This window comes from Xiphias gladius, chromosome 24 (genome assembly GCF_016859285.1).
Source record: "Xiphias gladius isolate SHS-SW01 ecotype Sanya breed wild chromosome 24, ASM1685928v1, whole genome shotgun sequence".
NCBI classification, from domain to species: Eukaryota; Metazoa; Chordata; class Actinopteri; order Istiophoriformes; family Xiphiidae; genus Xiphias; species Xiphias gladius.
Window position 1 is genome coordinate 14,262,477 of NC_053423.1, and position 14,971 is coordinate 14,277,447.

At 42.9% G+C, this 14,971-nt stretch overlaps 1 protein-coding gene across 3 annotated transcripts in view; it reads right to left on the minus strand.

The window, feature by feature from the left end:
• The window catches only part of jarid2b (jumonji, AT rich interactive domain 2b), a 104,600-nt gene extending 90,150 nt beyond the window's left edge, over positions 1 to 14,450 (minus strand). For all 3 annotated transcript variants that reach the window (XM_040122725.1, XM_040122724.1, XM_040122723.1), the window contains exon 1: positions 13,934 to 14,450. In XM_040122725.1, the coding sequence (XP_039978659.1) occupies positions 13,934 to 13,978 (45 nt within the window). In that variant the 5' untranslated portion in view covers positions 13,979 to 14,450. The remainder of the gene's footprint in view (positions 1 to 13,933) is intronic.
• Between the last annotated feature and the right edge of the window lie 521 nt (positions 14,451 to 14,971).

Here is a 14,971-nt window from a genome sequence, read left to right on the forward strand (position 1 = left end):
ATTAAAAATTCAATATAGGCCAAGTCACTCGATATCACAACCATCATATTTCAGCCACGCTAATCAAATTCACAAGCATGACCTGTAGGGAATATTAAATGTGTATATAACATGCGTCATCTCTCAAATGTATTGCTGGGGAGATATCCATCTACACTGGTAAATACAGTGTAAAGGAAAGCCAGCAGCAGTCGCAGTAGCTACAACACATTTGCTCCCCATAAAAATGAGCAGTGGATGGATTTCACCGTGAAGCTTGCCAGAACCACAGGAGGGAGACTAAATGAATATGTTACAACAACACTGCTCCAGCTCTCAGAAAACAACAATCAGGGTCGAGGTAGGATATTCCAGCTGAATAAAATTAAAAGGGGAGTGGGAGCGAGACAGACTGAAGGAGGGAGAGTGGGAGACAGATTTTATGGAGATCATTGGGGGCTGAGTGTCTGACTGTGCTGCAGAGCAACATAGTCAAGCAACTAGCAAGTAGCCTGCCCCGAAATTCATACATCCTCTTTATGGGGTTGACAGGAGGAGGAGGCAAGAGGGAGATAAGCTCCTTCTATGTCAAAGCAGCTATGACAGCCTGATCCTATGCAGAATATGACCTGTCAGTCAAACTTTGTTTGGGCCTTTTCAACAAGCCAAAGTTTAAACCCCAAACAACAACACTTCCTTTCAACATACAGTGTTACACTACCGGAGACAAAAGAAAAACTATGTCTGTGCTGGGGCCTGTAAAGGGTTAACCGGCAGCAGGCTGAGCCTAATGCATATTGTCAGGGAGATAAGATTACGTGTTAGTGTGGTGGTTAATGGAAGCCACTGCAGCCCTTGGCTGACAGTTGACAGGAAAAGCAGGAACAGGGCCTGACCATGGAAACACAAATACCCCTTTCAGACCACTACAGTGACAAGGGTTCAACCTGCCTCTGTGGTCAGTCTGAATAGGTCCATGTGCATCATCCAAACTGGCATCACAACCTTCCTCCTGACATGGGAGAACATGAGTTGGAATCTACTGTACTTTGAGTAGGGATGCGACTTCAGTCTTACCGTTAAATAACATACAAGCGACTTACTCCCTTGTCTAGGCACATCAGTCTCTGAGCCGCAACAACCAAAAATTAACCTGTGACATACATAAGTCTCATACAAATGGGTTAAAAGTGTTAAACACATTCAACAGACCCACAGTTTACTTTCGTTGCCAGTATGATAAATGTTAAAAGAAAGATAAATGTTGAGAAATAACTTAGGTCTATCACCAAAAGCAACATTTTAATATAGCCTTACATGACCACGTCAGAAGCTTAAGTGACTGAAACTAGATTTAAAACCAGATTGCACTTGTTCATACAGGAAGAAGAAATCACTTAGAAAAGCCATGAGTGATAAGGCCATTTTTATCATGCAAAATAGAGTTTGGACAGCTGCAAGAAATTGTGGTGAGGGCCAAGCTGCTGTTATACAAGACACAAAATTTTTTTAATCTATATCAAATTGTTACATTTAAAAAAAGAAAATACAAAAAAATTAATAAATTTTAAAAAAAATTTAAAAAGAAAAAAAAAAAATCAAAGCAAAAGCAGCAGCAGGTCAACATGTTCACAAGTGTTAGTCGGGAACTCAGACAATGTTGAAATTTCACACATTCCTATGCACTGTGCTGAACACTGAAGTACCATCAATTTACACAATTCACCTAGACCTCTTAGTGCTGCATCCAAAGCCTATTTTCCTCTGTATTCTGCTGTGTCCAACATCTTAAGCCTTTTTAAAGCCTCTATTTGTGTGTGTGAGTGTGTGTCTGTGTGTGCGTGAGCATGCTGCTGTATGACTGCAGATTACGCTGTAGCCAGAAAACGTTATGAAACAAAGCTAGGGCTTAGGCTAGGGAGTTCCTTTGCTTAGGGACTTGTAGTGCAGGCCCAGGAGTCCGTTCCCCGGCACAACCGCTGATACAAAAAAAAAAAAAAAAAGACAAGAGGCAATTAAGAAATGATTTTCACCTCGCAGCTTGGGACAAAACCCTGGTACCTCACCCCACCCCTTGTTCCCTTCACTCCACTATTGCACACAAAGGCAAAGTCTCTGAGGCCTGTGGGGCCCAGAGAAAAAAAAAAAAAGGGGGGGGGGGGTCAATGATGACAGAATACAGGGGACAGACAGAAGGAAGGTGAGAGACAGCAAGAAAAGAGGATGCATAAGCATAACGAGGCAGGGTAAAGGAAAATGTGTGTGCAAAAGAGAAGGAACAGGCAGTGTAGGGAGAGGTGGAAAGCAGAAGAGTGTGTGAAGAGGTGAAAAATGGCATTGGTGCAGTTGGGATGAAGAATGAAGGTGATGCATGAGGGGCGATTAGATGGCGTCGGTGTAGCTAGCAACCTAGAGAAGAGAGAGGCACCCACATGCTGATAGCAGCTCTATCACTAGTAACTGACCTCAAAAGGAGCCAGGTTGGGAACTCAAATAAATGAATATAGGTCCAAGCACAGAGAAGAAAAAGGTAGCTCAAAAAAGTGTGAACTTTATGCCAGCTCAAGCTCAAGCTGCATGGCTTTAACAGGTACAGTTTCATCATTAATGGAGAGATGTTTTGATGATATCACTTGGTAGTTGTGGGTTTGTTAATGAGTCACTTGGCTAGGTGGTAGTCATCTACAAATTAAAAAACCTCATAACTAGATATATTCTGTCTAGGTTAGACTTAACCTTTCAAATAGATCAATTAATGATGTTGGAAGTATAATAAATCAAATAGACTGAGTTAGATAGCTGTAGTTCATCATCTGATGTGCAGCCCACCCTAGCTGTGGCCAGTGCTTAATGTTACTGGTTGCACCTATTCCTCGGAAAGACTTGCCACTTAATTCATGACCAAATTTTTCCAATCTGTATGAATATTATAATTTGATTTGATGTGTAGAGATGATCCTTAATTGTCTAAACAACATACATGGTTTAATACAGGCATTTATGTTGTGGGTATAGTAGTTTAGTTCATGTACTAAAAGGGTCAGTCAAATCACAAAAAACCACACACAATTTTCTCATTCAACCCTAGTGTTAGCTAGCCATGTAGATAGCTTTGGTTTTATGTGCCGAGGTTTTGAGATATCTTTCTCTGCCACCTAAATACCATGGAGTTGAATGGGATTTTATGTGCCGTTCAAAACACTGAAACATAGATTAAAAAAAAATTCAACAGCAGTGTGTCTTACCAAGCACAATATCCATGTTACTATGAATAATCCTCAGACTTGCTGTAAACAGCTTTGAGTCAATTTTTTTTCAGTGGAAAGAAATAGTCCCAATGGAACCAAGAAATGAAATGATGAAACTCAAATTAAAAAGGGAAAAAAAAAAAAAAAAAAGTGAAACTGCAAGGACAAGTGAGAATATATGTTTTTTGTGATATAGGGTGAACTGATCCTTTATGGTCATTTAGTTTGAAGTTGCCAATCAACATACACAAGATGTTCTGACACAATGCTGCGCCACGTAAAAAATGCAAGTCACAGCTGCTGTTTGAAATACATTTACTTCATTGTAGATATTAGAATCGTAAATGAACTCATAGCTAGGGTCACTCATCGTAATGAAACATTGACAAAACAACACTTCAGCATGAGTAGATATACACATATTTGCTACTGCTCACTTCTAATTCATATTTGTTAATGCATTTGTGCATGACTATGACATATAACGAATTCATGCATCACATCTCCACCTCAGGAACAAGACAGGATTTAATACCAGAATTAAAAACAACTGTCATATATGACTGAATGGTATGAGTAATATGGAATTTCACAACTTGATTTCAGTGCCTAAATGGTGGGGGTGTTTGTTCAAAATGAGAATGACTGTCGATAATGGTAAAATAGCTGATCTACTGTCAGGAAATAGACCAACAATGAAAATTGTGAAAGCTTACCAGTATCTTATGACTACTGCAATTTACTGAATAGATGTCACAACAGCTAGGTAACGCAAGACAACCAGATGGCTAAATATAAAACAATGTTCACAAAAACGCACATTTTTTATTGTCTGAAAAGGCTCTACAAATGGAATTAAATGAAAATAATGAAAACAGTGCATTTACTTTTTCCTGTTTTTCTTGCAAATTGAATTCTTAAATTTATAAATTTCTATTTTAAAAATTACAAGAAAACAATCATGCACAGAGGATGCTGACTTTTGTACATGAAAATTCCCTTCTCAACTACATTTTCTCAGTTTCATGGCTACACACTTGATTTCTTTGACTCACACGATTGCAAGATAGATCTAGTAACTTCCCCAGAATTCAGCCAGGACCCAGCTGCTCCAACAACAATATAACTTTACTCTTCATCTGCTGATTTACCACACCCTCATGAGGTGAAACAAAAAGGAAGAGCTTTCTGACTTGCTCAGAAACCTTGTCAGCATGTCAGTTTCTATAGAAACCTGGGGGTGGGAGGTATAAGTCCCCCCAATCACACACTCACATCCCACTTACACATACACAACAGAGGCATAGAGTGCAAAGCGACTGGAGGGGTAGACTTAGTCATCACCATGGTAACTTCCTGCTAGTTGGCTTACAAATGATATTTACCCAGAGTTTGTTTCGATCTTCTCTTAAGTGCTAACCAACACCTGCATTACTCATTTTAAATGTATGAAAGTGAGCGTGGGTCTACAACTGTCTGGCTTGGATTCACCCACTGTTTACCTCATTTCCTATCCACATTCTCAAACAATTGGCCTGCGTCAGCCCTTGTGATGTGCACGTGCTTTTTCAGGGGCTGCATTTTATACAGACAGTTATTACAACAGATCCGCAGACAGGCCTTGCTTTTACTGCCGTCAGTGTGGATATTCCACTTGAGATGGTGCCTAATTTGATTATTTCTATCCTCTTGGATTTCTTCTCCTTGACGATCACAGGTTGTGATTTCCAGGGCTGGCCCTCTCCCCCCTGGGCCTTGTGATGTTTGATCCAGGGCCAGGGGAGGCCGGCCAGACATTCAGCCCAGACTCTGCCGCCCTTCCCTCAGTGTACCATGCACTCTAGCCCCCTGCTGTGAGGCCTGGAGGAAATAACACAGCCGGGAGAATTGTGAAAGCCCTCATCTATTGAGCAGAGGTTAAAAACAGGGGGAACAATACCTTTGATTCACACTCTGCTTCTCTCAGTGGAAAAACTTAAAAAGCACCTATTGCTCAGAAAAAAAAAAAAAAAAGAAAAAAAAAAAATCAATAGGCAAAAAAAGAAAAGGAAAATCAATATTCCTGTACTGACTCTTGTCAGTTCATACTGTTTTTAATTCTGCTTTCCATTTATATAAATAAAACAGGACCAATCCCAAGGATACCACCAAAGTGCTTCACATAAGAAGTTTAAAAGGATGAAAAATTTGAGCAGAATGTCACAGCACAGCTCCATTACTTTTGCAAAGGTATAACAAAATGACAAGAATTACCGAGTGCAAAATGACAACCACAGAGGGCTAAATTATGAGTGTGCATGCATGTTAGTATGTTGGGGGTATGTGTCTCTAGCAGGGTGGTGGTGGATGGGGTTAATTCACACAGCTGTGTAAGATCAAACTGGAGAGGACTCTAAAGTTCACTTTGGCAGACCAAATCAAAACAAAACAGATGGAAGAATGCGAGATGCCCAAGGAGTGGGAGAGTGAGAGAAGAGAGCTGCAAAACTGCCAACAACATAATCATGTTGCTTCGCAGTCTGATCTTTCAAGCAAATGATTATCGCATGCAAACACACATAATCAGTAAAATTAAAACTGAGTGCGAAGACAAGGGAGCATCCTGCCGATGCCGTGCAATGGCTCCTCCTCTGCAACTGAGTCAATTTCACAGCTAGGCGAGGAGAAAATACCCCGGCTTCTTCCCTCCTCTCTCCGGCGTTATCCCGCAGTAAAGCTCCCAACGCCTCTCTCCTCCCTTTTCAGCTGCGCTGAGTAATAGAGTGAATGAGTTGAGCCGGAGGAGGTGAGAGAGATAGAGTGGAACAGAGGAAAAAAAATGCTCTTGGTATTCTATTACAAAACAAGATGGGGGGGGGTAATGCTTTTCTGATGGCAGATGGAGGGTGGGGATGTAGGGTAGATGCAAACAGAATGTGTATATATTGACCTGTGAATCAAATAAACCTTTTATTCTGCCTCTTACAGTCTTGAACTACCACTACCCCCTAATTTCTCACATAAAGTCTGAGCTGACATGGGAACCAGTACATCCGACAACTCAGCACGAACAGTCCCTTCCCCCAACTATGTTTCAGCATTAATACATGCTCTTGCCCAAGCCTCTAAATACAGTCTAGAATGTATAATCGGTATGAGTGAGGTGCAGATGCCGCTACCACCTTTTCTGTAACCAGTCATTTTCCTCTAAATCAGTCAAAAACCACAAGTTTTACAACTGCTATTCTGCCTTAAATCAATAAGCCATGGATAAAACGTCTATACCACGCCACCTTCACCACAACTTCTACTTTTTGTTTTAACGTTCAGCAAGGGCTGAAAAGTAGAGACTAGGCAGCAACAGTGGTCACCCAGCCACTTAGCTCCACTGGCTCATTACTCCCCTGTTAGTGGGATGGGGGGGTGCCATCCTGAATTAAGGTCTCGCTCACAAGGGGCCAAATGCCTGGTGAAAAAGGGTTGCATTCGAGAGCTCTTTAACGGAAGGGAGGTCACCGTTCCACAACTAGCCATGCATGCTGGAGAGCCACAAATGACTGCTGTAAAAAAAAAAAAAAGAGGGATAATGATAGTTAAATATAAAAAAAGTTATCACTGGAAAATACCCTCATGAGAGATTAAATGAGAGAGCCATTCATCGGCCAAGGCAATGCTGTGCCAAAGAGGACCTGAATAGAGTGGCCAGTGGCTTGTTGGCAGGAAGAAACAAACTGCTCCATCATAAAAAGAATGATTCACAGAGTACTACACTTGTTAGAAAGCTCATGAGACCATAACGCATTACAAGAACAGTTATGAATGTACACTGAATGATAAAATGAATATAAATAAGCATATGGCTTTTCTTGAGAATACCAATGGCAGAAAGCTTCAGGTTTTCCCAATCTTAGCATCACAGGCGAGACGTTTTACGATGCTGCCTGCGGAGTGTTACTGGGATATATTTGAGAATGAAACTGTGGTATTCCTGGCAGAAAGAGAGGGAGTAATAGAGGATCGATACGGACTGAGCCTCTGCTCTGTTGCTTCATCCCTCGAGGCTTAATTCACTGGATGTGTAAAGACGATGGTGTCACAATAGAGGATCAGCTGGGATTGACCACAGGATGAAAATGTAAGGAGTGTTTATTAAACTGATGGAGCTGAGATGAAGAGTGGGGAGAAGGTGAGCGGAGATCGGTCAAGAGGTTGTCTGAGAGATGTACATAATGGTCATTAAAAGCTAATGCCAGTCTAAGCTACAATAGCTTGGTGATTCAAAACGGGTGAAAACAACTTAATGCCTCCTATTTCTGCTTTACAGAGCTTAAAGGAAAGCCCAGGGCTAAACTGAAATTTGATTTGAACTAGAAACAAAAGTAGCTGAAGATTTGCTAGATTATTCTGTGTCTTTTCTTAAAACAAGAATACATATTTCGCAATGCTCGGAGAAAGATATGGTTTAAAAAAAAAAAAAATAAAAAAAAAAGTGTTTTCTTTTCTTTCTACTATTGCTGAATGTCCTTCATGGGCCCCCATAAAGCCTGCAAGGCCAAACCAAAGACAAAGCTAAAGTGTTGATTCAGCTTCATAGGGATCCTGAACGGATAAGCTGTGGCAACCACTCACTCATTCTCTCACACACACACACACACACACACACACACACACGCGCGCACTCACTCACTCACAAACACAGACAAACACACGCACTCACTCACTCACACACGTGCACACAGACACAGACACAGACACACACAAACACACACACAGCCTCTCAGGGCCTGACCAGCTGTCTTGCTCCCCCATCTCCATCCAAACCCAAAGGAGCAGGAGGATATAAATCACTCGGAAGAATGAAGACGAGCACGGAGGGAACGCACGTGGTGTACGTGACACACACACACACACACACACACACACACACACACACACACACACACACACACACACACACACACACACACACACATGCCCCCACCAGCATTGGCCGCCCACAACCGCACTGTGTCCAACCATGCTGTGGGTCCAACTATTGGAGCATATGCTGTAAGACACACCTACAAAAGCCTACACACACACACGCACTCCTCATGATAGAAACACACATAGTTTATAACAAAGACAGTCACGCCCAGTTTTACGTCATTACTCCTCTAAACCTACGCTGCTGATATCTAAAAGATATGCTGCAAGGTTGGCCTTAGAACCGGTTTATCTCACCCGATGACTGCAAGTATACACCTACAGACCTTTGCCTCTGCTTGTGCGTGTGTGCTGGTGCCACCAAAGAGCCGGAGATGGTGCTCAATGCCAACAGCTGATAAAGAGAAAAGGTCATATTGCATAACAGAGAGTTTCTGTGTGTGACATAATTCTGTAGAAGAAAGATGTGAGAGAAGAATAGGGAGGCAGAGATAGTAGAGGGTAAACGGGGAGACAGTTTGTATTTATGTCAGAGGAAAATGCTGAGTGGTGATGCATTTGGCCTCTGAACATCCATCGCCGTTCCAAATTGAAGCCGGCAGCTCACAGAGCGTCTGTAATGATGCAGTAAACCCTCTGTTGGCAAGCAGACTTTATTTAAGGAAAAAAGCTTTCCCATCTCCTCATTTCAGCACAACCTTAATATATACATAACTAAGGCTGAATTAAAAGAGGCTGGCCAGCTTCGCTCCTCGAAATTTTTCTGGCAGTGCTTGTCAGCAGGCCCAGAGAGGATAGATGAGGCCAAAGGGACGTGAGGCTGGGCCTGCAGCGTGGGAAGGACTGCTTCCTCCCTGCTTTAACACAAAATTGTTGGGAGGGGAGGGGGGGCTTATACATGTAATTATTTTATTGCCAGACCTCAGTTCACAAGAGAAATTTCAGTGCACTAGAAATGGAATTGTCACTAAGACACAAAGAGATAAGGCAGCAGAATAAATCTGGTTATGTGTTGTGTTTTCCTGTTTCTTAGAATTTGATCTGAAGCAAATATGCTTTATGTTTTCACTGCACAGTGTGACTGACACACAAACTCCTGGTTTGTGCTAGTTATTTTCCATCGTATGTAAATTGCTGGCGATCTTCATGAGGACTTTTTATATTCTTGGCAGTTACTTTCATGCCACACTGATACAGTTTGGCAACATAATCAAAGTAGCCCTGCTTTGTTTTTGTTCTCCACTGATGAAAAATTACTGAACAATGAAGCTGGGTGATGTTACCTTCAAAATTAAAACGTATTGTCCTCTGTTGCATTTTGCGTTAAGGCTAGCCCCGCTACATCCTGCTGGTTCCAAAACTTGGACCACTCACTTTATACTCTGCGTGGGGATTGATTGATAGAATAACTGTCCTGTATAAAGCAACACAGAGAAAATGAAGAAGTACATATCGAAAGCACTTTTATCTAATACCATAGTGTCTTTCACAGGTGCCACGTGGATTGAAACCACAGTGTATGGTCAAATAAACAGGTAGTAACACATTGCTTTTTTCACAGCACACTTTGGTTTGCCCTGGTAGCCATAGTGACAGGGAGTTTGCAAAGTGAACCCTGCCATGTTGCACACGTGAGGAGAAGGGAGCTTCTGAAAGAAGAATTTGCATTGAAACATAAGGTTAAATGAAGCGCATTGAGGCACAGGCACGGTGAAAAAACAACCCTGTGACCCTCTCTTCATGGTCCTACATGAGGCCCACATTTCATTTGGACAGCCTAAGAACGAGAGAGCGAAACAGAGACAGGGAGAGAGGGAGATAAAGAGAGGAAAAGGAGGAGAGGAGGGGGAGAGTCTGTGCCTTTGCACTCCCCATTCTGCCCCCACTCTCTGTTTTTGTTTCCTCTTTTTGTGCATGCTCAACGCACACACTCACAGTGCAATGGATTTTCAACTTGGCCCTCATCAGTTGTGCGCCTGATGAAACAAACACTGACAGCCTCTTTACATTTGTAAAGGCCCCTGCAGCAGCTGTGCTTGTCCCACATACACCATGCATGCACACAAACACACACACACACACACACACACACACACACACACATGCACACACACACAACCTTTGAATCAGAGGCCTAGCCCCAGCTGGGGCCTACAGGAAGAGCCGACTCTGCACAAAATGGCCCTGGCTGCACTCTGCCATGCTCTCCTGCTATTCTCGCTTACATGCATTCACAAACACACACACAGTGTGTGTCATGTTTCGTTAGACAGAACAACACTGCCGCACGTTAGCTCTTGGTGCCTCTGTCATTACACAGCACCCAGCCCAAAACCACTAGCTTGAAAGGCACCAACACATTAAGACAAAAAACCAACAAATATAAAAAAATTTTAATCATTTAAATAGGAGCACATAGATAAAGTGTGCACACTTGCTGCTGCAGTGTCACTCAACCTGACATTAGTGACGAAGCATCAGCGGAAAAAAAACTGACGGGGCAATTTGGCTTTTCTTTTTGGCTCTGTTAGCAATGACGTCTATCAATCCTAGCGGAAAATGACAATTGCCTTGCCTTGTTTGCTTTTATTAAAGGACTCATCCCCCTTTCTTAATAATTTTATGACTGATGAATTTTAATATCATTAGCAGATAGTGGGTGTTTGTTGGGCTCGAGGTGGGGGTGGTGAGGGGGGTAACAACTCACACCCATGTTTCAGGGGAAATGGTTAAGCCAAGCATGTATAATTGTCTTACGCTAATTAAGGAGGGATAGGGGAGGGGGGGAGGGGGGAATTAGTAGGGGCCAAGAGTCCTGTCTCAAAGCCTGGAGGAGGGCTTGGGGATCTGGACTCCTCCAGGTTGTTGTAGAAATGCACATTTGTGAGCCTTATTTGGTCCAGGTCAGACTTAATGCATCAGCTGCAGCTGCTGAAAACACATCGCAGATGTGACACACATGTACACACACATACACACAAAGAGGACAGAAACATGTATCCTGCAGGCGGGCACACAGACACACCATTTTCCCGGCCCTGGTTCTCTGGCTCCAGTTCTAATTATACAACCAAGTTATGAATAGACCAAATAAAATAAAATAAAAACCCCCATCCAGTTTTAGAGAGTGTGACACCATTGGCTGCCGTAGTCTGGCTCAATTTTAAGTGGGGACTTTTGTTTCAGTTAGTCATTATTTCTATGGCACATCCTGTTTCCTCAGTTCAGAGGAAGGCTTACAAACAACTTGACAGGATCAAAAACTTTGTTATCTTTTCAATATTCAACCCACTTTTCCAACACGTGGCAATTCAAGTTTAGTCACTTAATGTCAATGAACCTACTTGGTCATGGCCAGAGAAAAAAAAAATTAGTCATGGTTGAATATTTAAAAAGTCAAGGCTGACTACGCCTAAAGGACACTGTGGGGTATTGATGACTGCAGAGGAACATATCTATTAAAAAAAAAAATACACAAGAGAGAGATACAGTGTACCATGTCAGATTTCCTTTTTTAGGCATTTTAAACATCTGTTTGTCCTCATTGGGATGGCTCACATTTGTGTTACTTTCCAGCTAATAAATGTTGATGCCAATACATTTATTCATACATGATGTATGCGGTCCCTAAGGGGACATACAGATGTGTTTAAATTGCATCCTTTCAGCAGAGGGATTTTTTTTTTTTCTGTTATAAGATAATACCATAGAAGGAACTGGACCAGAAGTGGTCAAATAAAAGCTCGATGCTATTCTCTTCTGGGGTGGATGTTGCTAATTGACATATCTATTTGTTTATACTTTTACCAGGATATTTATTACGAGGCAGAAACCACGTGGACACTTGAAAAACTGGAAACGTTCTTGACAAAAATAGCATTCAGTCTATTCGTAGTAGAAACACTGCCATGGCTTTCATTTGCTTTGACGTGACATGTGTTCAATTTACTATAGATGCTGAGAGGAACTGAAAAAATCCCCAGTTAAATTGAGAGGAAATCTTTTTGAACCCATGGAAACAAACGTCTGTGTACTTAGTCTAATCGTTCGCTTGCTCGTACAAACCTGTTGCTCGGTTTGGCCTTTTCTAATATTTCCCTTCAGCGTATAATGAATTTGGTTCTGTTTTCTATTTGCTCAGTCACACAAGTTTCTGCAAGGGGAAGCACACTTTTTAGATCCACTCGACGTGTTGTCGGGCTGGGGGTTGGTTGGTTGGTTGGGTTGGGGGGGGGGCGGTTAGCTCTGCTGACTTCAGCTCCAGACGAGCTGTGCCTCGTGCAATTAAAAACACGCAGCAATGTGTCCATCGGGCGCGCGACCATAATTCACAGCAACACATTTATAAAAGGGCATCAAAGAAGTGCGGCAAACTTTGAAGCCGGAGCACGGAGGCCCGGCGTGTAGTCCTCCCGAAAAACGACACACGAGCGATCTGCTGAGCCACTCGCAGCTCGCAAGGTTTAAGTCTTTGTTAAGGGGGACAAACGGGTGTTCGGCAGACCAAAGCCTGAACCGAGACCACAATTTGAGCCCAGGCGAAGCCGAACTACTTTACTTCACAGCCCTTTCACCATTAATTCGGCGGCGTTGCTTGCAGAAAAGAAAATGGTTCCTTCTTGATATCGCTTCGTACAGGAGCCTCCGCAATGCGACTGCACACAGCCGCTTTCAGGGACTGGATCGCTCGGAAACCGTGGCCCGGTCACACCGGCTACGTAATGCGCTGCGCTTCGTGCGAATTCGGTAGCTGGGGACGAGACCCAAACGCTCGTGAGCTAATCCCCCGTAGCACTGCAAAAATGGAGTTATCCCTCAGCGGGCTACTGCAATAGCCGCTTCGCTCGCAGAGGTCACACGGAGACCAGCAGAATTGCCGGGGACCCTCGCGGACTGCTCATAAACAGTAGGACTAATAGCGAAGACAACCGCATAAACAGCAAGAGCCACGAGTGTCCCCGCACGGGTTTCGAGCGGGGAGGGGGGGGGGTGGACTGAACGAATACGCTGAATCGCATGACCCCCTTTCCTCCTCTCCCTCACTCTCTATGGAGAAAAAATTAAAGAGCCACAGCAGTCCGCGAAACATGTCGGTTCGCCAGCCTCGCAGCAAAAAAAAAAAAAAAAAAAAAAAACACATACATACATACATAGCACCCACAGGCACGGCGCTATCTCCAACATAAACTCTATGCATGAGCTTCGGCGTGAGGGTGGTTTTACATATATTATTCTCAAGGTGAGAGCTCAGTCTAAAGCGGAGATTAAAAATGCTCAGCATGGGACGAAATGGAAGCTGAAATAGCTGAGCCATGGCCGACAGGCTTGTCTTCACGGCTCTGAATAGGAAGAAATGGGGAGCGAACAAAAGCCCTTTCTGTGAACACTTTGCCAAGTCCTTTAATTTAAAACCTTTTATAGCTTTATCACGCAGCCAAGACACACGATGCATCCCCCCATCACGCGTGAAAGCGGGTCGAAACGAGCGAGGCGATCACCCCAAAGGACCCGATGTTCAAAGAGCCTAAAACATGTCTGGTGTCGAAGAAACGCTGCAACGCAGACCCCGAACAAACATCGCTCTTTCCTCAGACGAAACCCACCTAACTGTTACCACGCTGAGGTAACTTGTAGCCGCTGCCTTTTAAAGGATTTCTGACCCAAATAGTACACGAGCTGCCCGATGGCAACCTTCACAGTCCGTGATGAAAGTTTATGCATTTTCATCGAGACGAGCAAAGCAAACTTGAATAAAGCGACTGCATTTGTGAGCATTGTAGGCAAAGGTGTTTTTTACTTACATATTTCTTTTGAATGATATTCCTCTTAGGTCTTTCCTTGCTCATTATGCAATCCCCAAAAATGTTTGGCTATAGAGAGAATGGCCACATGAATTTCTTTCTTTGACTCTCGTGTCTCCCGGAGCACCGCTAAATGACGATTTAAATCCCCGGCTCTGTAGGAAAAGCTTGCTGGCTTTGCAGAATCCTCCTTCGGTGTTTCCCTTAAACTATTCGGAGATAAATCCCAAAATTCAAGGGTCGACGACGAACAGAGACGGACTGAACCCAAACTCACTTGGGGATAACATAGTCAAAACAAATGCACAATAAGTTGCATTCGCCAGAACAGCTCGGCTTCTCGTCTCTGCGCACTCGCTCCCGGCTCTTTTAAAATACATGAATATAGGTGAGGTGATGTCAACAAGTTACATCTTGTTTGAGGTGAAGACACGATGAGAAATGAATAAATAAAATTAAAAATAAAACGTTAGGTCACGTCTTTTTGGCTGGAGCCTGCGGTCGACGAGAGAGCTCTCCAGCTGCACTGCTCTACTGACTCAGACCAGCTTCTTTCTTCCCCAAGCCTGAGCCTCTCAGCCTATCAAAGCCGCCACCATTCAGCGGCAACTTCAAAATCCTTATGAGACAACCCTAAACACAAAACACTGCCAAATATTCCTATACCATGTTCTTTTATGGACTTAAACTGCATTTGTGGTAATTACAATACACAGTTTGTACTGATCTTACACAAAATGGTGCGTTTTAATTCCTATATATTAGTTTTGAGGCTTAATGTTTCAGGGAGAGGGTTGGGTGTTCACAATTATGTTTATACTTTCTTTATTCTGGTAGTATTATAAAGCCTGTGTTTTCAAGGTGTTCCTATATCCCCATGGAGGTAATGTGATCTTAGGCTATCAAGGACTTAAACTCTATGAGATGTGGCCTCAGATTGTTTTGCATTTCCTCTCATGATCTCATGAGGAGCAACCGCATGTCTTTGATACTGTATACGCATGGTATCCTGGGTAGTTTTACTTGTAAGGCAAAAAT